At 42.0% G+C, this 25408-nt stretch overlaps 1 protein-coding gene and 1 pseudogene across 2 annotated transcripts in view; one reads left to right on the forward strand and one right to left on the reverse strand.

The window, feature by feature from the left end:
- Positions 1-25408, reverse strand: part of KLHL7 (kelch like family member 7) — a 62877-nt gene that overhangs the window by 10671 nt on the left and 26798 nt on the right. For both annotated transcript variants that reach the window (XM_040964532.1, XM_040964533.1), the window contains exons 5-7: positions 24681-24856; positions 20916-21090; positions 10996-11138 (exon numbers count right to left, since the gene is read on the reverse strand). In XM_040964532.1, the coding sequence (XP_040820466.1) occupies positions 10996-11138; positions 20916-21090; positions 24681-24856 (494 nt within the window). The remainder of the gene's footprint in view (positions 1-10995; positions 11139-20915; positions 21091-24680; positions 24857-25408) is intronic.
- On the forward strand, positions 1653-2740 carry LOC121145573 (annotated as a pseudogene).

The raw sequence follows: 25408 nt of genomic DNA on the forward strand, positions 1-25408 counted from the left end.
TGTGAGTTTTCTGGCTGCGTGGCAAGGCCCGGCAGAATGTCTCTAATCATCTCATTGCTGCCTCACCCCAATGTATGGACACTCGAATACCTCTGATGTTTCATAGAATTCTCCTAAGAGCGTTGTTTTTCTCAAATGTGAAATGATTCCTGTATCTGGTATAACACCTCAAACTAATCAATCATGTTATGGTAAAAGCATCTTCAGCAACGTAAGGAAATGACACACAGCTAAAGCATTCAATAGTACAACTGAGCCCACATTGTCCCCAAACATCCTGTTAAGTTGCCCACCTTTGACCTGGAGCTTGTTCTAATATAAGTAATGTTTTCCTTAAGAAATGCCTTGATAATATCTTGGAACAAATGGCAATCATGGAGGTACAAAGAGTTTGTTTACCAAGCAGCCTTGAACTGTTACAACACACGAAATGATGCATTTTGGTTTTTCACCACGGAATGCAGAGAGTAAACGCAGCATCTGCTAAAGGGAGACAAATCTGAACCCCTCTCCCCCCACCAAAGAAAAGTGACTTAAAACTTCTACCTTATATTGGCACTTATATTTAGGGAAAGAAAACAGTTTTTAAAAGATAAAGAAGTTTCTTGTAAAGGCTCTCTGTAGAGAGGCTGAGTTGCCTTGATCCTTTTCACTGCCCTTTAACAAAAGAACAAAAAAACAATTGAATCAATACTAGGTGAAGGTGATGGTAATTAGCATGACTGATTATAAGATTTAGTAAAGAATATGATATATACCTTTATAGATTTCTCTCATTCATAGGCTTTCCTTTTAATCTCGTATTCTTGGTATTTGAAGTAATATTAGTTTAGATTTAGTGAAAACTGATTTTGTATATAAGTAAACCACTTGTTACTATGTAACTGCATGTGCTGCCAACCATGGAGTTCTGGCTTCAGTCAGGTCACTGCAGGTTTGAATGAGCGATAGCTTGCTGAAAATATTTTCTCTAAGGTAAAATAACAATAATTTTTTTAGGATTGTTTTTGTAATCATTTAATACTGAAGTAAAAATGAAACAAGCGGATGTTGTGCAAAAGCTTGTGATGATTTCTGTATAGATAAAGAAGGCAGCTTTTCTGAGTTGTCCATTGTATCATGCCATAGTGGTCCACATCTCCTTGTCTTTTTCACTGATCCACGCATCCTTTGCAAGCTCTCAAGTCAACCGGAGCTGGTCTCCGCCAGGAAATGAGGACCATATCAGAGGTAGTCACATGGTTTGCTTACATACTGTCAATTTGCTTAACAATTCCTATCTGACCAGGATTATTAGGCAAAGAAATGCCATTTTGTTAGTAAACAATGTTAAGCTTGCAAATTCAAATCTTACCATGTGCACACCCCAATTTTTTGATATCCATGATTAGAAAATCAGTTGGGCCATACCAGCAGAGCCAGCAGCCAGAGCTCCATCCCACCTACCTGCCACGGAGGTCTCTGTCCACCATCCTCCCCCTCCCTTAACTGCCCCTGGTGTTTCGCCACTCCTCAGGCCCCTGGCTTCCTGCCCTTTCCTTTGCTGCCTGTTGCTTCACCCCTCAGTGGCCTTGTGGCAGTAAATTTTGCCTTTCATGCACACCAGTGACCACAGACTGACCAAAGTCCAGCTTCCAAGAACACTGCTCGACATGGGCACTGGTGTGATCAAAGGCAGATTAAATGTCACTCTCACCTTTCGGCAAGGAAGTGGACAGAAGCATCAGAAAGGAAGGGTAATCTGTTAGTCACGGTGCTACTAGCCAACATCTCAGAGGGAACTGTTCTGAGTAAGTGATCACTTGAGCTGGACCCACCGATCTCATCTTCAAAGCCTTTTCTATGATCACCAGCAAACGAAAAGAGGATATTAGCAGCTCTAGGACCAAAAGCAGCGTCCAACAGGCCTCAGGTGACCCTGAGATTGGTGGTTCCTACAGCCAGTGTGGTTCCCTCAGTGGAAAAGGTGGTTGCAAGATCAAGGAAATGTGAGAATAGGCAGGGGCTCAGGTGCAAGGAGGAGAAGATATCATTCCAAGACCTCCAAGACCTCTCCTAAGGCCCTGGTGAGTAGCAAGGACCCCGAGGTCAAGAACAGCCAGCTGTTTGCTACCAGCCAGAAGTTCAGGAAGAACTCAGGCCATCACTACTGCTGGCACCCCACAGTCCATCATGGAGTGCATCACACAGATCCATGTGGTCATGTGGGAGTCTTCCCCAAAACAGTGCGAATGGATCCAAGCAGATCCCAACGATGCATTTCTCTGGTCACCTTTGTAGGTGGTCAGGCCCATGCCACTCCCAGATGGCGCGCTATATTAAGCAGCCAGACTTGACCATGTTGTAACAGCTGACAATGCAACGGGATCATTTCCCCATGTCATATGGCAACACCGGATTCAGTGGTGTGGAACCCAGCTGTCTGGAGATGAAGTACTACTGGGCAGGACTGGATGCCATCTGCTCAGACTACTTCTCATGAACTCACCATTCCAAACAGTTTGATCGGCTGCATGATCGAGAATAAGGATGAGATCTATGAGATCTGTAGGATGTCTGGACAGCAGATCAAAACCACAAACCTGGTAGAAGCACTGCTGATAGGCAGGCCATCATCATTGGATGTGCAGTCAGCACTGGCCTGGCTCAATACCTAGTCAACATCGGGCTTTCTTCAGAGATGGGCAGCCTGGGGGACAGCTACGTTCACCCAGAACCCTCTACTGCTCACCACCCATGATCCATCTGTGTAGTTTCTAACATGCAGCACTTCCAGAATTTAATCAGTTCATAAATTTTTAGTTTCTACAATACTCTGTCATCTACTCTTGACTTTTTAAATTATAATTCCTTTCCAGCTCAGCTATTGATTCTGAGATCCATATTTAGTTTTATAAATTTCTCCCCATGTTTTTTTTTTTTTCTTGGCTTATGAACTATTTTGCTTGTCACAGAAAAGTTAAGAGTAATTAATAATCGCAGTTCTGTAACATCAGGAGCTTTTCAAAAAATTAAAAGAAACTGTAGTTTTTGTTTTCTTTTTTCTTTGTTAATAGCAACTGGAGGGGAAGGAAAGTCATATGGGTATTTTCTCATAATATTTGCAGATATTCTCAAGGACATTATTTTCCCATTTAATTTTAAATTAATTCTAGGATAAGGGTCTCTCTCTCTCTCTCTCTCTCTCCTCTCCTGATAAGCCTCACTTCCCCAGTCCAAAACCAAATGGAGATGACTGGATGCCTGTTCTCTGCTAACTGGTTACACTACCGAGGAGACAGTGTGTGTAAATGAGGAAGCAAGGAGAGCTGGGAAAAATGGACAGGACCACAAATCATGGCTGTCAGCTCCAGGGAGTATGAGAATTGGACCTAACCCTGAGAACAGAACTAGTTCCATTCCGGTGGTAAGTGTTAGAGAGGCTAACTAACTTGCCTCATGTCAAACACCAATACTTGAAATGCTTTTTCTACAAAGAGCTGCTTTCCTTTAAAGAAAAAAAAAACAAACAAAAAACCCTCCCTCGACCAAGTCCTACACCTTTGGTTCTTCTGCATACATCTGATTTAAGCAGTATAAAGCTGAATTAGGTTTGCATTCAATTAAACGGCCCTTCTGGAGAAGGGTGGTCTAAGTGGCCTCGGTGCCACCTGGCATGTCCAGAGTGTCCGAGTTCAAGTCCTGGCTGCACTCCCATTTCCAGCTTCCTGGCAATCAGAAATGCAGTGAGTCTGACTCAGGACTTCTGAGACCATAGAGCCTTCTGAGACGCTGGCTAAGAACCTACACCAAAGGCAGCCTGCATGTGTGAGGTGACAGGACACAGTGCCCTCACCCACCCACCCCTGGCAATGCCCAGGAGCTGGAGGCCTTGTAAACACCAACACTGGTTTCCATTCCTGTTTCCTCATCTCCCAGTTACCGCCCTTAATCAAACACCTGCAGCTGTTTGCACGCTCTCCAAACCTAGCACAGGGAACTGATCCGCAATAATTACAGTTGGCTGTGGCCCAAGGGGTATCATCCCTGCAGGGGTGGTCAGGTTTTCACTGGGAGTTTGCTTCAGATGCAGTGACAGTACAAAGAAAAACCATCTCTGAGGTTGAGAGAATTTTGGGGTGCTGTACCAGGGAGAGGCTGAAGAGGCAGTAAGGTTAATTTTGGAACAAGCTTTGTCAGTCACTGGGGCTCCAGCCAGGGGTGAGGTCTGAGCCCCTCGGGCACCCCTACCCCACCAACACACACACACACACACACACACACACACACACACACACACACACACACGCTGCTGCTGCTCATTTCAGGTATTTTATTCCTGTGGTATGGGCGCTTCTGATCATTGTGACAGACCCCATGCTTTTACATGAAGGCACTGAACATCCTGTGCTGATGGTAAACAGCACCTGACATACTCTTAGAAGTCCCACACTTTAAACATCATTTTCCCTTGTATAGTCCCTTGAAATCATCATGGGGGGGGGTGTTGTGGCACAGTTGGTGAGGACACTGTGTAGGCTTCTGCCTCTCATGTGGCAAATCCAGAGGGAGTTCCTGGATTCTGGCCTCAGCCTGATCTTGCTTCTGCAGGCATAGAAAACAGCACACAGAAGAGCTCTCTTTCCTCTGCTGCTCTGCTTTCAAATACACACACACACACACACAATGAATTACTACCAACTTTTACTCTAAAAATTTAAAAGTTTATCAACTGGCAAAATCTAAAAATTAACCAAATACACCAATTAAAAAACTTTCCAGGCCTGGTGCGGTGACCTAGTGGCTAAATTCCTCGCCTTGAATGCGCTGGGATCCCATATGGTCACCAGTTCTAATCCCTGTGGCCCTGCTTCCCATTCAGGTCCCTGCTTGTGGTCTGGGAAAGCAGTAGAGGACAGCAGAAAGCCTTGGGATCCTGCACCTGTGTGGGAGACCTGGAAGAAGCTCCTGGCTCCTGGCTTTGGATTGGTGCAGCACTGGCCGTTGCAGTCACTTGGGGAGTGAATCAATGGATGGAAGATTTTCCTCTCTGTCCCTCTTCCTCTCTATCCCTCTTCCTCTCTATCCCTCTTTCTCTCTGACTTTGCAATAAAAATAAATCTTTTCTAAAAATTTTCCAATTTTTAAGGAATAATCTGCTTAACAAGCACCTACTGACGAGGGAGGTGGTAGGGGCTGGTGCTGTCGCACAATGGGCTAGGCCACTTCCAATGCCAGCATTCTATTTTGGACTCTCAGGGCCTCAGCTTCTGACTCAGTGCCCTGTTAACGTGTGTGGGAAAGCAGCAGAGGAAAGCTCAAGAACTTGGGTCCCTGCCATCCACTTGGGAGATCCAGATGAAGTTCTTATGTCCTGACTTTGTTCTGGACCAGCCTTGGCTATTGTGGCCATTTGGGGAAGGAATCAGCAGATGGAAGACCTTGACACCTTTTCTCTCTTCCTTTCAAGTAAATAATCTTTTAAAGAAAGGGAAGATGGCTATGCTACTTTGAGATTAAAGTTTTGTGATTCTTTCAACAGACAAATATTTCCAAAAGGCAAATGTGTTCCAAATTAAAGATAACTTCTAGGACCCTTATATATTTAGACCTGGTCCCGTAAAACCAGCTAAACATCCTGAGAAATGCTTTATAAAGTTACACTGGCTCATTTATCAACTCCAAAGTTGAGCAGTCTCACGGGCCAGGCAGTACTTCAGAGTGCCACGTGTGAACATGCTCTCCAGCTAGCCCTCCTCATCCCGATGGCCTATGACAGACAGCAGGACATCGCCTTCCGCCCTGGTCATTTGTAGACTCGGGCCTCCATCTTGGCAGCTGGAGTCCTTGCTTGCCTTTGGCAGGGCCTCCTCTTTTCTGCAGTCTCTGGTTTCTCCAGGAAAGAATGGGTCAGGAGCCTGACAAAGCTGTAAACTCTCAGCCCTTTCATTTTGACAGCCAGAGAACTCGAAATAGCACTGGTCAACTGAGTCAACTTTTATTAGGCATCAACATAAGACATTACCATGCTACAATATGAGAATACCAATGCTGTGAGAAGCACATCAATGAATATACAGAACTCTCAGTAATCATTAGGCACTTGAAGGTTTAAAAATAGGTTCAGAATGGGGCAAGGGAGGCTCTGCAGGCTTTATATATATATATATATATACACACACAGACACATATATATATAAATACATTTCAACTTAATATAGCCCTCAGCCCTTCATTTGCTATTAATATTCATAAGGGTTAAGATTTTTCTTTACTAGAGTTTTTTAGTTACCAATTAATAAAAATATTTGCCTACTGCCAAAAATGATATCCAAAGAATATCTAAGGATAATAAATAGCTTATAGGTATATTGACTTAATTCAGTTTCATAGTAATGATTAAATGCTCTTTGAAGGGGATCCTTTCACTGAAAATGCTCAACAGTTTTGCCTAGTGTAGAACCTACTATTTGATGATAATGAAACCCATTTTAACATTCCCAAACATATTAAATTCAAGAAGTATAAAATAAAACAACTTCAATAGGGTACTCATTAAATGAACTTGAGTTATAAAACACTCATGATGGGAGATCTAAGATATTCAGGATAAAATCAGCTTCCCAGTGATTTTAACAGATATAAGAACTGCCCAACTTACAATTAAGTATAATGTACAAAGAATAGTAAATTTTTATAGTAAATAGGAGGGCAGGAACTGGTATAAACACTCACTATGCACATACTATAATTGGATTGTAGCAGCATTAACTTCAGGGAGTAAGAGACATTGATAGAATGAGGATGTTTTTGCCAGAAATTAATTCCTCAATTATTTGGGATATCTGAAAACATGTGGTTTACAGCAGTTAAAAATGGGGCATTCATATGAGCAAAGCAAAGCGTCATATAGTAATTCTGAAGTTACAGTCTCACTTCCAGGCTTGTGTAGAATATTCAGTTCTTTTAAACTGTCCAATAAAAAAAAAAATCAATGGAAGTGTTACAATTATAGGCTAAAAATAAAGTGCTAGGAGCCATCCCACGTTCTAAAAATACTCTGCTTCTTAAATGAAATCAGAATTCTTTTTGCCCAACTGTACTCCAAAATAGCAATTTCCTTTATCTATCAACAAGTAAATAAAATCTTTTCTACAAAAACTTAGTAGAAATTGCTTAACTGTCAAAATCAACACAGTTAGGCTATGGGAAACAGGATATAACTATTATTAAAATCTGAAAAGCAGGGGCTGGTGTGATGGCATACATGTTAATCCTCTACTTGTAGTGTCAGCATCCCATAATGGTGCTGGTTTACTCCACTTCCTCATCCAGTTCCCTGCTTGTGCACTGGGAAAGCAACAAAAAATGGCTCAAGTCCTTGGGCCCCTGCACCCATGTGGGAGACTGAGATATTCCTGGCTCCTGGCTTCAGATCGGCCCAGCTCTGATCATTTGGCCATTTGAGAAGTGAACTAGTAGACAGAAGATCTCTCTCGCTCTGTCACCCCTGTCTCTACCCCTGTCCTATACCTCTGATTTTCAAGTCAAACAAATAAATGTAACAACAATATCAAAAAAATCTGAAAGTTGCTGTTTGTAGAATTACAATTTAAAATGCCATGATTTATTGCTGCTTAGAAGTTTCTAATTTTCCAATTTTTGATATGAAAGGATCCTGAAAGATTAGAAAACACAAATAGCCACTAAATTTCAAGATGTTTACCCTCACTTGATGTGAAACATGTATACCAACCATTCAAGCATCCTGAGGGCAATATGCCCATAGATGCTTTCTTGTAGTATCTGTGACCAAGCTTTCTACTGAGAAATGAAGCCATGTATTGTTAGTCTAAAAAGAAAAAAATCATCATGTATTACAGAGATGGAAGAATGGCTTAGAAGCGGATGTCAGAGCCGAGAGCAGTGTAGTAAGGACTATCCAGATACGATGGCAGTTAATGAAGAGAACTGATCCTTCATCTTGGGGAAGTGTTTTGCATGTGGGCAACTGGGTCTCCTCCATTAAAACAAGAGGAGGAAATGCTTCTTTGACAATTGCCGAGACAGGTGATTCCGATGGTCTCTATCCAGCAGAGCCAGGTAAGGTCTTCTCACTGGACCAGATCAATACAATCACTAACTTGGTGGATGGCTAACCCTTGGGCTAATGCCTACTCTATTACTGTCTATTCAGACCATCAGATGGAATTCTTGTCAGCTGGTCTGAATATAATGACTTCTCGACTCTTTTCCATTTTGTAAGGTGCAGGTGTCCTGGACTATGTGTCCTTCCCAATCATCTAAATCCCTGGTGGATGCCTACAGGGCTGACCAGTTCTGGAGACCAGGAAATGGGAAGGAGCTATATGTTAGGCATGTGCTAGTTACAATGGCAGATTTGTGAGACCAGAATACAGTGCTGATCACTGCAAAGCTCACAGAGATTCAGAGCCTATAGTCTAAAGGTCACCTGTTTTGTATATAAAGTTTTATGGAACAGAGGCTCAGGCATTTGGTTTTGGATGGCTGTTTCAAGCTCAATCGTCATAGCAAAAACACATGGCCAGTAAAGCTGAAAACACTTAATCCGGCCTTCATAAAGGCAGTTAGCCAAGTCCTAATCTACAACATGTTACTTAACCCCTGGGAGTCATTGCCTACATATTAGGCAGGGCATATATCCTGTACCTTTACTGGGTAAACCAAAATGCCATTAATTGCAAGTAAAATCTAGGCTAGGAGAAGGACAGGCTCTAAGAGTACTGCTTGGATGTTCAGGCTATCTTATGATCCTGGGGTTCCCTACGATGATCACAGGGCACACCCCCTGGGATTCCAGAGCAAGGCTGATCTCCTTTTGTTGGGTAGATGGCTTGTGGCTGGCTGCTAAATTCTATGTACAGCCAATGTCTGACACCAAGAGGAACCAGGTAATGATGTCACTAACCTCTCTGGAACAGCTTAGGCTAACCTGATTACAAACAGAGCCTGCCTTCAACTTTTAAGACTGCACTTGTGGAAGTTTTGAAGGCACAGAATGCCCAGAGAAGCTGATCCCTCTTAGCCAGCAGTCCTTCTCCATCAGCCAGGGATGTGCTTTCATGGGGCTGCTGCTCATCAGCTGGTGGACCTGAGAGACCTGAGCTTGCTTTATTTTTGATCATACACACCACGATGACCTGCTAAAGCATTACAACCCCTTCGGGAACTGTACTCAAAAATAGTATGAAGCAACAGGTTCTGATTTGGCAGAATTTCAAGCAGTTCATTCTCCTGCCTTTCGTATCCTCAGGAGGGAAAGTCTTAGATCAGATTTGATCACTTCCTGGGTGTCACTAAGGACTTCCCTGATGGATGCTGATCTGAAATGAGCAAGACTGGAAGACTGCTGACAGGCTTTGAGAAAAGACAATTAGGTGAAGCTCCAGAAAGGACAAATTTGTGTCTCATATGAACTCTCTTTAAAAAAAAAGTTTGCTTATTTCTTTTCTTCTATATGAAAGGCAGAGTGAGAGAGCAAGAGAACCTCCATCTGCTGGGTCACTCCCCATTTGCCCAAGGCAGCTAAGGCTGGGTTGAGCTGAGCCAGGAGCCGAGGAGTCCATCCATGTCTCTCATGTGGGTGGTACAGTTCCAGGGACTTGAGCCACAGTTTGCTGCTCCCAGGACGCATCATCAGAAGCAGAGTAGCTGGTACTCCAGTTGGTACTGTGATTTGGAATGTAGGCATCCAAAATGGCAGCTTCATCCACTGAGTTACAGCATCCACCTCCTGCAGGAATTCTCAGAATGCTCATCACTTCAATAGTGTCTACGTACAGGCCTGGGTCTGTATCTTCCCTTGCTAGCAAGCGTGATTCTGGCTCAAAGGGCTTATGAGTGACCACAGTGGTCCTGCCAGAGGCCACCTGCTCTGGCAGCTACAGAAACTAGTGAATCTTTCCTCCTTTTGGCCAAGTGGCTGCTGACTACTGAGCACTGACCACTTTGAAAGCAATACTGACCCACCCTAAGCCCTTGGTTTGTAATCATGCTTTGAGGGAAACAGCTACCTCAAATAATTACAATTGTAGCTGTCTACTGTTGACACTGCTCTGCCCTCACAGGAATTGATACTTAGCACTTTCTGACTTCTGCCATCTTTGACACCACTGTCTCGTTGACACCGCATTAGCTGGAATGCATCCAAGGACCCACTTCAGAGAGAGAGCGTATCAGAGAAGGACTCTGACGTCAACAGGCTCCTCTGGTCTCATGGGCAGCAACCAGACATGTGCTCATTTACAAAATGAGGAAAGGGCTCATTTTATGTGTTTGGATTGGGCATCAGTTATGGACAGCTGAGTCCGGGAGGGGGTCATCTTTCAGCACTGTGGTATTTGCTCTGTCCCAGCAATACATGTAGGACAGTAACAACAACAGACTATTTCTTCCACTGTCAAACCACACAGGTCTAAGAAACAGGGAGTGGGAATGTGAGTGGGACTTTATGCAGCTTCTGCAGGTCCAACTGGCAACACACATACTGTAGGAAAGCACACCAGTGCTGGCCACTGTTGCTAGATGGTTGGATCAGAAGTAACTATTTTTCCTTTGTGGAAAATGTCCTAGGTTTTCTAAATTTTCTACAATGCCTAAATATTATTTTACATTAAAATATGATTACTAACTAAAGAAAACACATCAGCACTGGAAGCAGATTTTTTTTTTTCGCTGAAAATGGCTCATGATAAAGGGTTTGTAATGAATGCAAGAAGTTGGTAACAGAGAGGTAAGAACTAGCTTTCTATTGTGTTTGATATGGCTACTGTGTAACTATGGTTACGCTCCAGGGAAATGATGGAAACATCTGAAATCTGAACCTCAATTTCCTTTTCTGTAAATGAAGATGATAACCACAGGTATGTGAAAGAACATAATAAGCCAGCAACTGTAAAGATATGAGTTGTTGCTACTTAGGGTAGGTGTGTGTCTCAGTGCTTTCAAATACGAAGGAGGAGAAAGAGGAGTTACCTTTGGATTAAAATATCTACAAGACTGTGGTTGGGAACCTCCAAACAGGGCTATGCGGTAGTCGTGTTTCTTTCTCCTTGGCCTTGTTCCGTCCACCAGTTCCTCTCGATCCTCCGGAGACAGGAGGTGGTACCTCATTCCACCTGGAAAAGATACAGGGTAACTCTTCAAGAACGGCAGGCACTTTAAGGCAGGCTCTGAAAAGGAAATACCCAGACACAGCAATAGTGATGCTGCTCCTTCTACAACACACAAGGAAGATGAGGGGGCAATGCAGGAGAGATGTGGAAGGCCGAATCACAACCAATTCATTATCCTCAGTAATCACCAAGACGGCCCCTTCCCCTGGCTAAGAACCAGACCATCACCCAGCTCTCACAGCAGCAGCTGAAACAAGAGGAACCCCGAGCCCCAGATCTCAATCTTAACATTAGGAATTCCCAGGGAAACTCTGGAACTGCTTCCTCCTATCTGGGGCCCTGCCACAGATCCATTACATCAGAATCAGAGACTCGCTGCTACAGGTTGCCCTGCGCTGGTACTGTAAGGGTTGAGAGCTGTGATTCAGCATGACCCTCTTCTTTCAGGAATTCCTTAATTTTGTCACAGCTTACTTAATTGAAAACTGTTTAAATATGTTATTTCAAATCAATGCAAAGATCTTCTAATGATTTAAGACAAGATGGAGGGAAAAGCTTTTTTAAAAAAAAAAAAAATTATTTTTTTATCAGAAAGTCAGAATTAGAGAGGAGAGAGAAAGAAAGATCTTCCGTCCACTGGCTCACTCCCCAAGTGGCGGCAATGGCCTGAGCCGAGCTGATCTGAAGCCAGGAGCCAGGAACTTGTTCTAGGTGTTCCAAGTGGGTACAGGGTTCTAAGGCTTTGGGGGTTTTGGGCCGCCCTCGACTGTCTTTCCAGTCCACAAGCACGGAGTTGGATGGGAGTGGAGCAGCTGGGATATAAACTGACACCCATATAGGAAGCTGGGCATGCAAGGTGAGGACTTTAGTCTTTAGGCTACCATGCCAGGTCTGGAGGGAAAAGCTCTGTATCCCATCTCATTTTACTCTAAATTTTAAATCAGTAAAAAAACAAACAAGACCACTTTCTTTTTATTAGAAAAGCAGATTTACAGAGAGGCGAGACCAGAGAGTTCCTGGTTCACCCCACAAATGGTTGCAATGAGCGGAGTCAAGCCAAATCCAGGAGCCAGGAGCTTTCTCTGGGTCTCCCAGGCAGGTGTAGGGTCCCAAGGACCTGGGCCATCCTCTGCTGCTTTCTTAGGCTACAAGCAGGGAGCTGGATGGGAAGTGGATCTTTAAAACACAAACTGGCGCCCATGTGGGATCCCAGATCTCGAAGATGGAGGATTGAACCAACACATCAGTTCTAAATCAGTAAAAATTTAATATACAAAAAAACTCATAAATGGCTTAAAATACTATCATAAAAAATGTTCAGGAAAGGGCGTCTGTTATGGCACAGAATGCTGCTTACAATGCCAGCACCCCCTAGTGGGGAGGGTTCACATCCAGGCTCATCTTTTTCTGCTCAGCTCCCTGCTGATGAACCTGGGAAAACAGTGGAACATGGCCCAAGCGGTTGGGGCCTTGTACCACGTGGGAAACTTGAATAGTTCCAGGCTCCTGGCTTCGGCTTAACCTAACTCCAGTCATTGCAGGCATATGGGAAGTGAACCAATGGCTGAAACATCTCTTTCTCCTTCTCTCTCTGTAAGTCTTTCAAATAAATAACCTTAAAATAATACTCAGGCCTAACTGTATAAAAATCAGTTTCAATCTAATTGTTGTATGGCAAAGAAAAAAAAGTCAATGACAAACTTGGGAAACATTTATAAATGAGACTGTAAAAATGTGCTCAATCAAACAAGATTAAAAACAGCAACTTATTAGAAAATTAGTCGAGGTGTCCAAGTTTGCAGAACTGCAAACCACTTGAAACATAAAGAGATGCTAAAATGCTCTGGTTAGAAACATCAATTAAAACCATCTTTTTTTTTCTCTCTCTCTCTTCTCAGAATGGTCAAAATCAAACTGACTGAAACACATGGTGTACCAAGGCTGTGTGTAGAGGAGATGTGGATGAGCTTACCTGGAGGGCAACACAGAGCGAGCCACAAAAATCTCAAATGTACACATTCTTGCATGCAGGAATTCCCTTTTTCTAGAGGTTACCAACCTACATTTACTGTTAGGGAAGTGGCTTGAAAACTGCGGTGTATGTACAAAATGGAGCAGGACATGTGGCTGTTAAGAAGAATGAAAAGAATAATATATCCATACACGTGTAATGGTCTCCAAGAATACTGTGGCATGAAAAAAGGCGAGCTATAACACACACACACAGAGTGTAATATCGTTGTGTTAAAATGTGTATTTCTGTGCATGCGTACATTTTCCATATACAATTCATACATGTGTATGGGAGCACATGACTGCATGAAGTCTGAAGCACACCTGCAAAAGCACATATAGAACAATGACAGTGCCTGTGGCATAAGGACACTGGGCCACAGACACACTTTTCACTATGCATTCTACTTTTTTGACCTGTGCATGATGCACAGTATGACTGACCTCCAAAAGACCATTAGCACAGCTAAAGAAAGCACTTTTGAACATGGGCCTACATTGGACCTTAATAAAAGGGATACAGAGAGAAACCATGTTTAGAGACTAGCTTGCAGGAATCACTGGCAATGTTAAGCATCCCTTCCCTATCAGTATTGGGTTCCAGGCTGTGGCACACTCTCTAGGTCAGGGGTTGGCCAACCTCTGCAAAGGGTTGACAGGAAGTACTTCAGGTTTTCAGGGATGCCTGTGGTTTTTACATCATCTTTTGCAATCCTTTACAGTTTAGCTCAAGGTTGGATTTAGATCCCACTCTCAGCAGCATCAAACTGCCTTGGATATGTGTGTGGGGGGAAGGGATGGATATTGTTGGACAGGAGCCCCAGACCTCCTGAATCAGAAGCTGTAAGGTTGGACAGTCCCTGCTCCAGAAGGGGACCCCACAGGCAGAAGGCAGGCTGTGTAGGCTCCTAGCAGGAGAAGAGGCAGGAGAGCTGGGAGGGAACTGAAGGGACAGCCTGACCGGAGCCACCAGAGTTGCCTTTGCAGGAAGCAACAGCAGTGTATGGCTCCCTTTGCTGATGGGTTTTTTCTTTCTCTCCAAGGAGTAGACTGGGGACAATTTGCCACTTTTCCTGAGGAGCTCATCATTCCCCAGGTTTATTCCATTGGCAGCTAGCTAGTCATGGCAGAGTTGGATGTTTTCACTGGTAGATTCTGAGTAAGAATTTGGTCTGGCCCCTTGTGGTGGCTTTGATGGTGTGTATTTGATTTTCACTTTTGTGACTTGTTCTTGAGATGTCAATTCTTTTAGTTTAGTTTTATTCTATTTTTTCAATCATCTTTTCCGTTTTTCTTCTGCTCTGAAAAGGCAAATGTAAGGCAGATGACAGAAGACAGCTGAAGATCTGAAGCAGGGGTACTGGTGACCTTCTTTCCCCAATTTAGTATTGCCAGGGCCTCAACTCTTGCAAGTCTCAGCTGCTTGGGCTTAGTCAGGGAGTTACAGCCATTCACTGTTCTTTATGTGAAGAAGGGAAAAAAAAAAGGGGGGGGGGGGAGATGAAATAAGCCTTATAAATTAAACTTGAAATGACAAAAGTTCAAGAGCCTAAATCCTACACTTGGTTGAGAATCTGCAATAATCCTGCTTCCCATTTCTGAAATTCAGAATCCACATGAAAACTAAACACCAGTCTCTGAGACTGGCTAATTGCCTCCAGAGCTTGGCACCCCATGTGAAGAAATGGAGTTCTCTCCCTACTGAAACTCTAAGGCAAATAACACACAGGGTGGGAATGGAGGTGTACAAAAACCTGACGTTAATATGGATGGAAATAATAATAGTCCTGAATCTAACACAACACTTTCTGTATGGGTCCTGAGTTTTTCCCTTCCATCTCTGGTTTTAAAGATACTCTATTGACCATATATGCTCCAGTCCTTCTTTTTAGATTTCTCAAAAACTTCTTAGTTTAAACAGTGCCGTTTATTTGAAAGGCAGAGTGACAGAGAGGTTCATTCCCTAAATGCCTGCAATAGCTAGGATTGGGCCAGGCTGAAACTAACAGCCAGGGACTCCAACGGGATCTCCCATACGGGAGGCAGGGGCCCGAGGACTTGGACAGGCTCCCAAATGCACTATCCAGGAAGCTGGATGGGAAGCAGAGGCATGATCTGATTCTAGGCACTGTAATCTGGGGGTGGCTCAACCTGCTGTGCTACATGTCTACTTCTTTCTAGTTCTTTAAAATTTTAATTTTTTTCTTTTTGAGAGAGAAAGAGAGCAAGTATCTATTCAAATGTCCACTACTGACTGGGACTGGTCAGGGCCAGCCTTGGGAGCCATGAGCAAAATTGAAGCATCTGACATGGGTAGGCGGTAGGGACCTGATTCCATGAGCCATTACCACTGCACCCCCAGGAGCTGCCCTAGCAGGAAGCTGGCATCAGGAACAGAGTTAACAGGGGTACTTCGATAAGGGATGCTGGTGTTCTAACTGGCATCTTTATCAACAGGATAAATGCCTGCCCCGGTGCTGTACACCTTAGCACTCACCACACAGTGGTTTTCAGGACACAGGCCTTTGTTTCAAGAGAGTTGTCCTGTTTTCCTCTTTCATCCTTTAAATCAAGTGTGTATAATGATGTGTCTACTGACTGACACCCTTTCTAGTATAATTACTTTGCTATCTGCCTGCTTCTCCCACAGGCTCTTGATTTCTTTTTCCCTTCACAACCTCAACTGGGTTCAAACGCATCTAAGAAGTCTTTTCTGCTCTATAATTTCATTTTCATTTAACAAAAGATACAAGATATTCTCTTCTATGCTTTTGAAACTTATGAAAAATAATTTCTATATCATTACATATGCATGTAAAATAATTTTAGGTAACCATAGAGCATTTCATTGTAAAGCAATCTGAGAAGACTTCAAAACACTCTATAGAAATTGTGTATTACTTCAATTTATTTTTTCGCCAAAACAAATTTTCTCTGAATTCAGTTGTTTTCTTAAGCTACCTTTTTGAAGTATCCCTGTGTCATAATTATTGTTCCAGAATGGGGACAACACTGGGTCAGCTTACCTAGAGCCACACACTGTTACTAGGCAGCAGCAGCCATGTGACTTCCAAGTCAAGGAGCAAGTAAGTGGTCTAACAATGAGAACACTCATTGCTCTTGAGATGGATGTTCTAGGTGTGAGCTCAGATATTCACTTTTTTATTTCCTTAACTTTACCTGAAACTAGGCCCCTATTAAATAAATCATTGAAATGCTGTCAGAAACAACTGAAGGATTCAAAGCAGGTTCCATGTTCTCTGGGACCTGCCTGCTCATCATATATAAACTGAAGTCTGTAATGCTACCTCACTTAGGGATAACCGTCCAGTGCTTTTTGGTTAAGATAAATGGGTGTTTATGAGCCTGTAAGGGCTAGCTGGAACACACTTAGCTCAGGATACCGAAGTCATTATAATATAGTGCACACAAATAGCAATCTAAACTTACAGAAAATATTGGATTACTGCTGTTGCTATCATCTTGCTGCTACAAAATTCCTATAAATGCTGGAAAGAATAAAACGAATACCACTTTCAATGCATAGCTAAGACTCGAAGAGATCAGAGGTGCAACAATGAACAGGAAGTGTCCACCAAGAGACCCTAGGGCTGTTCTCAAGGCCTTTTAGACCTTGTGACAACTGCTGGGAGAGGCAGAGAAGATGAGGTCTTGGGCCTGTTCAAGAAAGCATGGGAGCCAAGATCTCTGCCAGAAACCGGACAGCTTAGACTGGTGGCTAGATTCTTAGTTAAAGGACAGGCTAAGAACAACAATAGTAGCAGCAGCAGCAACTGCTTAGTAAATGGAAAAACAGTGACATCTCTGTTTCAACTTCAGGTAAAGGTAAAGTCTTCGAACACTGAGGGTTCTGCCCTCATGCAGGTCTCAGAACTGATTTCAGACTTCTGGTAACTCTAGAAAACCACAAGGCAAGAACATTGTTGTGCTCTAGAGAACACGGCAAAAGAAAACATTATTCTCTTAACTAGAACAGAGAAGATCCATAGAAACACAGCCAAAGCTCCCAATATTCCTCTGGATTAACACCAAGCAAACAAAAGCACATAATTCAAAATTACAGTATGCAAAAGGGATTAAGTCACCAAGAATAAGACAACAGGACAAACAAACAGCAAACATTCGGCCACCAGAGACTTCTGGTACTGCTATGGTCAAGCAGCAATAAAAGCAACTAAAATTTACTAATGTCAGCAAATCAGGGCTGGTATATCAGAAATTAAGAACACAGTAGAGCAAATTAAAAGCACAGTGGAGCGTCTCCAGAATAGAATGAAGCAAGCAGAAGAAAGAATTTCAGGATTAGAAGATATCTCCTGTCACCAGGGGAAGTAAACAAAAAGCTGCAAGCAGAGCTGGATCAGGCCAACAAAAGTATTCAAGAATTGAAAGACACTCTTAAGAGGCCAAATATAAGAATTATGGGAATCCCAGAAGGTGCAGAAAGAGAAGCTGAGCTTGCAAATGTATTTAATGAAATAATCAAGGAAAATTTCCCTAATCTGGAGAAAGAATTGGGAAACAAGATCCAGGAGGGGCACAGAACTCCCAACAGGCTTGATCAAAAACAATCTTCACCACAACACATGATCATCAAGCTCTCTTCAATTGAACATAAGGAAAAGATCCTGAAACATGCACGTGAAAAAAAATCAATTGACATATAAAGGAATGCCAATTAAGCTCACAGGAGATCTCTCACAGGAAACTATATAGGCAAGAAGAGAAAGGAGTGGCATATTCCAGATTCTAAAAGAAAAAAAGTGTCAGCCTAGGATAACATACCCAGCAGAGCTTTCTTTTGTCTTTGAAAATGAAATAAAATTCTTCCACAGTAAAGAAAAGTTAAAAGAATTTGCCGCTTTCAAACCTGCCCTACAAAGGATACTTCAAGATGTTCTCTTGACAGAGAAGAGGAATAGCACCTACCAAAACCAAAGGCAAATGGGAAGAACATCCCAGTAAAATGACAACACAAGACTAAACCAATGAACAACCCATCCCTAAAATGACAGAATCAAAGTACCACCCACAAGTATTAAACTCTGAATGTAAATGGCTTAAGCTCAATCAAACATCATAGATTAGTAGACTGGATTAAAAAACAAAACCCATCTGTTTATTGTCTGGAGGAGACACACTTCAACAAAGATCAGCGGAAACTATATTGCATGGGTTTTGTTGTTTTCTGTTAGTTTCATCTCTTCAAAACACTTTGTTCTGATTAAATCATTCAATGACTTGTAGATCATGCAGTGGCATCATTTTCTTCAAGAAGGTTCTTGATTTTCATTTCTTCAGCTACATGTTAGTCATTTAATGGCATGTTATTTAATTTCTTGGTTATGTTAATTTCTTTTTTCTACCTGATAATTTTGTTTTGTGGCTCTTCATTGAAGGGGATGTATAGTAGCTGTGTAATGGAGACTGTCATATCTAGTAACCTGTCATTTAACTTCAGGGCATTGTAAATTTCTATTTTTCTTTCTATTGTTGATTTTGTATTATGACTTTTCATTTAAGGGAATAACAGTAGTTGTGTAATGGAGACTGTCTTATCTAGAAACATGTCATTTAACCTCATAGCATTGTAAATTTCTATTTTTCTTTCTATTGTTGATTTTGTATCATGACTTTTCATTGAAGGGGATGTACAGTAGCTGTGAAATGGAAACTAACATCCAGATGTGAGGATGCAGTGTGATATGCATTTCTGGTTCCAGACAAAGATGGACTTACAGTGAAACTGCTTACTATATCTTGACAATAGGATTCTGGACTCTCTGCCATTGTCCATGCCCGCAATGATGGACATATGACTGAGTATGAAGAACTATATGTCAGTAATGATATAGAGGATCTAGGTGAGGGCGGGAGGGAATTGGGGAGGGGATAAGGGAATATGGAACTGTATCATAAAGATAGCAATAATAATAAAATGTAAAAGAAAAAAAGAATTGCTAGTTGGTTGGTAAGATGGTTCAGTTAAGCAAGATTAACAAACTGTACAAATGTACTGCACAATATTATTTCTGTAGTCAGCAATAATGTTTGTACATTTAAAATTTTAAGAGGACATATCTGATTTAAATGTTTTTATATCAGAATAATAAGAAACATACAGTAATATTTTGCAAAAGTGTTACTGCTTGGTGGAAGTTTTTCTAGACTCAAAATACTGAATTCTAACACTTTAAGGTATAATTTACAGTGTGTAATTCAATATTTAAAAACAAATTTAACTTCACCCAGCTTTCTATAAAAATGCAAAGCATATTTCAATGTATCAACATGCATCTAAATTGAAGATCAAGTAAAGCAAGCAGAAGTAAAAAAAAAAAAAAAACAAAGAATTTGTAAGATGTAGTTACACATTGTCAGAGACAGCAATCATATGGAGTATTACAATGGCTAAAAGATATAAGAATGAAATGGAAGACTAATTGTGTGTACATAAACATAATGGAAATTTAGTTTCACACAAAATACATTTCAGGAGGAAATTCAATGGTCAAGAAGAAAAGAAAAAGATCCAAAATGTACACGAGGAACTTTAGGTAATTAAAATAATCTTGACCTAAGGAAGATGTTTCCAGCTAGACATAAATGGAAAGACTGGTTCCTATTTGTGATATAAAAATAACACGAAGTTGGACAAAGCATTGAAAGAACTTTTTTCTTTTCTCTTGAAAATCACCCCAAACAAAGAAGAAATGAACACTAAGTGTAGCTTTGAAAATCATAAAGAAGTATAACCCCAAAGTCCAATTACCAAAAACAGGTAGCAGATGGAAGTTCTGTTTAATGTGTTTATTATGTAAACAATCAAAAGTAAGATTACCCTACAGACCTTGGAGAGGCTCATGGCTGGAGACGGCAAGTGTCCCAGGAGGTGAAGTTGGGGAGGAAAATAAGAGAACTCTAAATTCTGAGTCAACAACAGGTGAAATCCTAGGCGGCCTCCACCGGCTGCACAGTTAGATACCCATGGCCCATTCAGCACTGCAGGATACTGGAGGACTGACCCAGAAACCGACCCAGAGTTAGACAACCACAGAGAAGGGCATGGGACAGAATAACTGGCATTGAGCTGCAAAATATCCCTTACCCCACTTCCAAACACCTGTACCTAGCTTATTCTTCACTACGAAACATCTGCAGATACTGGCATTAGGGAGCCCTCAATGAAAAAAAACAGCTACTCTGATTACCTATAGATCAGCCCAAAATCCAGTCCAGTCACACATGGAACATAATTTGAGTCTGGACATAACTCTCTCTCACATGATTAAAAGAGGAAATGACACTCTGAAGGAAAAAAAAGATGAAAATCCAAATACAGAAAATACAGACAACTTAAGACAACTTCCAAAACTCCAAGACAGTATCATGACTGCTCTAAAGTGATGATACTGAAACATAAAGCATGAAATTAAAAACACACAAACAAAAACAGCTGACATGTGGCCAAGTATACATGGAAAGGACACAATGGGAATAAAATGTATGAAAGCTTCTGCATACAAAAGGGGAAAAGCTTATGGAATTGTTGCTTTCTCTTAGGACAACATAAAATAAGCTCTGAGGCTAAGGCTCCTCCATGGGCACAGCTGAGAACTCCAGGGGATTAATTATCTGCAAGAGCCAAGTCTCCAATATTTTGCTCCAGCTACTCAGTCTCATCCACTGTAATGATGAAAAACTGGTTATGTAATCAGGTCATAAACAGGTATGAAGGCAACTTACTTATCACCATCTTAAGGCATTCAGGATTGTCTTGAATCAGTGGTTCAGCTTGTACTGTTTTACTTAAGAAGTTCTTGGATATAAGAGGGAACCTGACTTTAGCAAGGATATCCACCATGAAAGGCTGGCGGTTGGGTTCGTCGTATTTCAGCCACCTGACTGCAGCATCATACACCTAAGGGGGAGAAACAGCACAAGGGGGTTTCAGATGGAAGCAACATTTCCAGTGACCTCTCTCTGCACTCAGAGGAGGAAGAGCTGCAGGAGACAGCCACGCAGGTTCAGTATTATATTCAGATGTTTGCTTTTATCCCTTATACTCTGCTTTTATATCCTTATACTTCACAGCAATTTATACACTGCGCTAGTGAGAGCTCTAGGTGGTAAATTTTTAGGAACTAACTGGTACTACTACTAACTGCATAATGTAATAGCAGGGAGGATACTGAATTCAAGATTATTTAAAACAAAATATACCTGTTTTTCTAGAAGGAGACATGACATACATAGTAGTAGGGGAAAAAAAAAATCTCTTGGTCAATTAGTTTCAGCAGATGCTTGCTTAGATCCGGAAACAGGCTAGTTTCCCAAAGGGTCTTCCATATCGAGTGGGGAAGATTCATCTGATTTTATTTCAATATTATATGGATGATTGTGAACTAACAGACTTACCTGCTTTCTAGATAACTTTAACGTAAAAATTCTAAACTTAAACGATAGCATAGTCACATTACCTCAGTTTTTCTCCCCAGAATACCAGTTTTAACTTAACTGCATTGAACAAGCTGAAATTCTTTAGCATAATTAATTTACAAATAATAGTGAGAATAAGTACTATTTCTCTGTCACATACACATACGGCTAATTCTGTGGTGGTGCTAACGAGGTCCAATTATGATTTCCCTATGAGTTTTTGTGGAAGTTGTTCTTTTCTCAAAAATATAAAGTTCAAATTGTAGTTTTAAATACACAGGAAAGTAGCAAAGGTGGCACCCCAAATTCTAACATACTTTGCAATCAGCTGTGAGGAAGTTACATTAGCACAAACTGTTTCCCACAAATGTTAAACCAATAAAACACATTAACTAAAGTTAGTACTTCTTTTTTATCTGTATTTTTCTTCAATTTGTTCTTTTTATTGGAAAGTCAGATTTACAGAGAGAAGGAGAGAGAGATCTATCTAATGGTCTACACCCCAAGTGGCCACAATGGCTGGAGCTGAGCCTATCCGAGCGAGGCGCCAGGGACTCCCTCCAGGTCTCCCACGTGGATGCAGGATCCCAAGTCTTTGGGCCTTCCTCTTCCGCTTTTCCAGGCCACAAGCAGGGAGCTGGATGGGAAGTGGAGCAGCTGGAACACGAACTGGGGCCCATATGGGATCCTGGCACATGCAAGGCAAGGACTTCAGACCCTAAGCCATGGCACCAGGCAGTGAAGTTAATATTTTTTTAGTTTACAACCTTTAGTTATTTTTCTGACTCATGACCTCATAAAGTATATACCACCTTACATGTAGACATTGAATCACATCAGGTTTTGTTAGACGGTGACAGTTTCTTAACCTTTCCTTTTTTTTTTTTTTTTAAAGATTAATTCAGTTTTACTGGAAAGGCAAAGTTATGGAGAAAAGGAGATAGAAAGATCTTCTTTCCGCTGGCTTAAGTGGTTTATAGCTTAAGTGGATGCAACGGTCAAAGCTAAGCCGATCTGAAGCCAGGAGCCAGGAGCCTAAAGGCAGGAGCTGTTTCTGGGTCTCCCACGTGGGTGCAAGGTACCAAGGCTTTGGGTCATCCTTGACTGCTTTCCAAGGCCACAAGCAGGGAGCTGGATGGGAAGTAGAGCAGCCAAGACACGAATTAGTTTCCATATGGAACCAGGTGTGTTCAAGACAAGGTTTTAGCCACCTAATCATCATGCCTGGCTTGCCTTCTCTTCATTTTTGATGACCTAACAAGTTCTGAGTTCTGGCCAGAAATTTTACAGTAGTTGAGTTGGTCTGACACTTTACTCATTAGGCTAGAATTATGGTTCTTTAAAAGGACAACCACAGGGCCCAGCATGGTGGCCTAGTGGTTAAAGTCTTTACCTTGTATATTCCCAGGATCCCATAAGGGCGCCAGTTCATGTCCTGGCCTCCCCACTTCCATCCAGCTCCCTGCCTATGGCCTGGGAAAGCAGTCGAGGATGTCCCAAAGTTTGGAAACCTGCACTCGTGTGGGAGACCCAGAAGAAGCTCCTGGCTTTTGATCAGCTCAGCTCCAGTTATTGTAGCTACTTGGGGAGTGTTCATCGGGCACAAGATCCATCGGATGGAAAATCTTCCTCTCTGTTTCTCCTCCTCTCTGTACATCTTTTCAAACTGAAAATAAAGTATATATTTAAAAAAAGACAACCCCAGAGACATCATTTTCATTATGTCAAGTGTACCTGCCATCAGCATCACTCAGCACTGAAGAGGTTAACCTTGATGATCCAGGCATACTATATGCCAAGTCAGCTAATTTTCATTATTGAGCTGGGTTTTGACTGTTTTTGTTCTGGGTTTTTTGCCCAGTAAGATTCTCCAGCGTGTGGGTCATTTTAAATGGTAAAAGAGTATGATTTAGTGCAAACCTTTCATCTTTACAACAAAAATTACTGAAAGCATATGACCATATATTGCCTATTTACTTGTCCTATTCCTGCTCTAACAAATTACACAAAAACAGTGGCTTGGGAACAGTGCATGGCTCAAATGGCCAATCCTCCACCTGCAAGTGCCAGCATCCCATATGGGTGCCAGCCAGTTCATGTCCTGGCTGCACCACTTCCCATCCAGCTCCCTGCTTGTGGCCTGGGAAAGCAGTGGAGGACGGCCCAAAGCCTTGGGATCCTGCACCCGTGTGGGAGACCCAGAAGAAGTTCCTGACTGCTGGCTTCTGATTAGCTCAGTTCTAGCCAGTGCAGCCACTTGGGGAATGAATCAGTGGACGGAAGATCTTACTCTCTGTATATCTAACTTTCCAATTGAAAAAAATAAAGTAAATCTTTAAACACACACACACACACACACACACACATATAAAACGAAAACAAGAAAAGCTAGTGACTTAACAGAGATGGATGTGAAACTAAAAGCACAGGACAAGCCCCCCTGTCAACAGTCCCCACTGTCATCAGCCCCAAAGACTTTCTCTGCTAACGCTTCCAACCTCTAGTGGCTTATCTGACAGCTTTTGGGGTTGAGTACATAATGGGTCACACTGGGCTAAACCAAGGCATTGGCGGGGCGGCCTAGAAGAAGCTGTTTCCTTGCCCTTTCTGAGGCTGAGCACTACACTGTATGTCTTCAGGTTCTTCTTACACAGCACCACTCCTCCACATTCAAGGAACTTCATCACCACGTGGTACCCATGTAGAAAGCTGTCTCATCTCAAGATCCTTAGCTTAAACCACACCTATCAAGCCCCACCAGTCACTTATGGTGCCCTATTTTCAGGTTCCAGGGGTTGGGATGTGGACATCTTTGGAAGGAGAGGGAGTGGGATTCTTGCCCACTGTGATACATGATACTGTTCTCTCCACCAGGCCTGTGTCTCGACAATCCAGCCTTTACAAGCAGCCAAGACTGACTTTTCTTAGAAAGCAGATCTTATTGACGAGGTCTAATGAAAAGAACACACCCTCTCCTGACTTGATTCTTTTCCTGGACATGTATCTCAAGAAGAGGTATAAGAAACCAAAGGTGTGTTTTACTGAGAAAAACGTGAGGAGATAGCTGGTCACCTGATCCTCTGCCCTCACAGTCAGAGTGTCCTGGTTCAGAAGATGGGTTACACGCTTGACGTCAAGTTGGAGAAATTCATCAGTTTTGTAAACTTCAGTAAAGTGCTGATGGATAAAGTCATCTGCAGTGGCTTTCAACTCAGGACAGTCCAGACACTCTGCTAGCACGCTTATACCTACACAAGAAGAGAACAGCAGGCAGAATCACTTGTAGCAAAACCACACACGCACTGAAGACAAAGCAGCATGACTTGAGCAAGGTAAGACTGACTGAGTTCCATAAATCTGGGTCCTGTGCAGTTCCTCCAAGCCATCTTTGTATGCATGTTTTACATTTGGTGGATTTTGATTTTTGTTGAACAGGCCCTCTTCAATGTTTTGCTCTGATGTCCACTATTAGATGTTTTTCTCTTGCAAATACATTTAAAGATAAGTTTAAGCTTTTTTACTTAAACAATTCTGATGTGAATTTTAATTAGGACTGTACTGAACCCAGGGGACGGTTGATCCTTGCAGCACTTATGCAGAAATGTTTATTTATGATAGTTTTTGGATTTTCTATGATCTTCAATTTGAACAATTCTCTCACGTAAGTCCCATGCATTTCCCAGATTTATTTTATTTTGCTATGGAGGAAGTCTGACTCTATTGGTCATTTCTACTCTTTATCATAAGCCTGCATTCATGGGCTAACCCTGGCCAGTTTTGTAGGTCAGCAGTTAGCAACA

Source organism: Ochotona curzoniae, unplaced genomic scaffold (genome assembly GCF_017591425.1).
Source record: "Ochotona curzoniae isolate NIBS_2020 unplaced genomic scaffold, NIBS_Ocur_1.0 scaffold_3835, whole genome shotgun sequence".
Taxonomy (NCBI): domain Eukaryota; kingdom Metazoa; phylum Chordata; class Mammalia; order Lagomorpha; family Ochotonidae; genus Ochotona; species Ochotona curzoniae.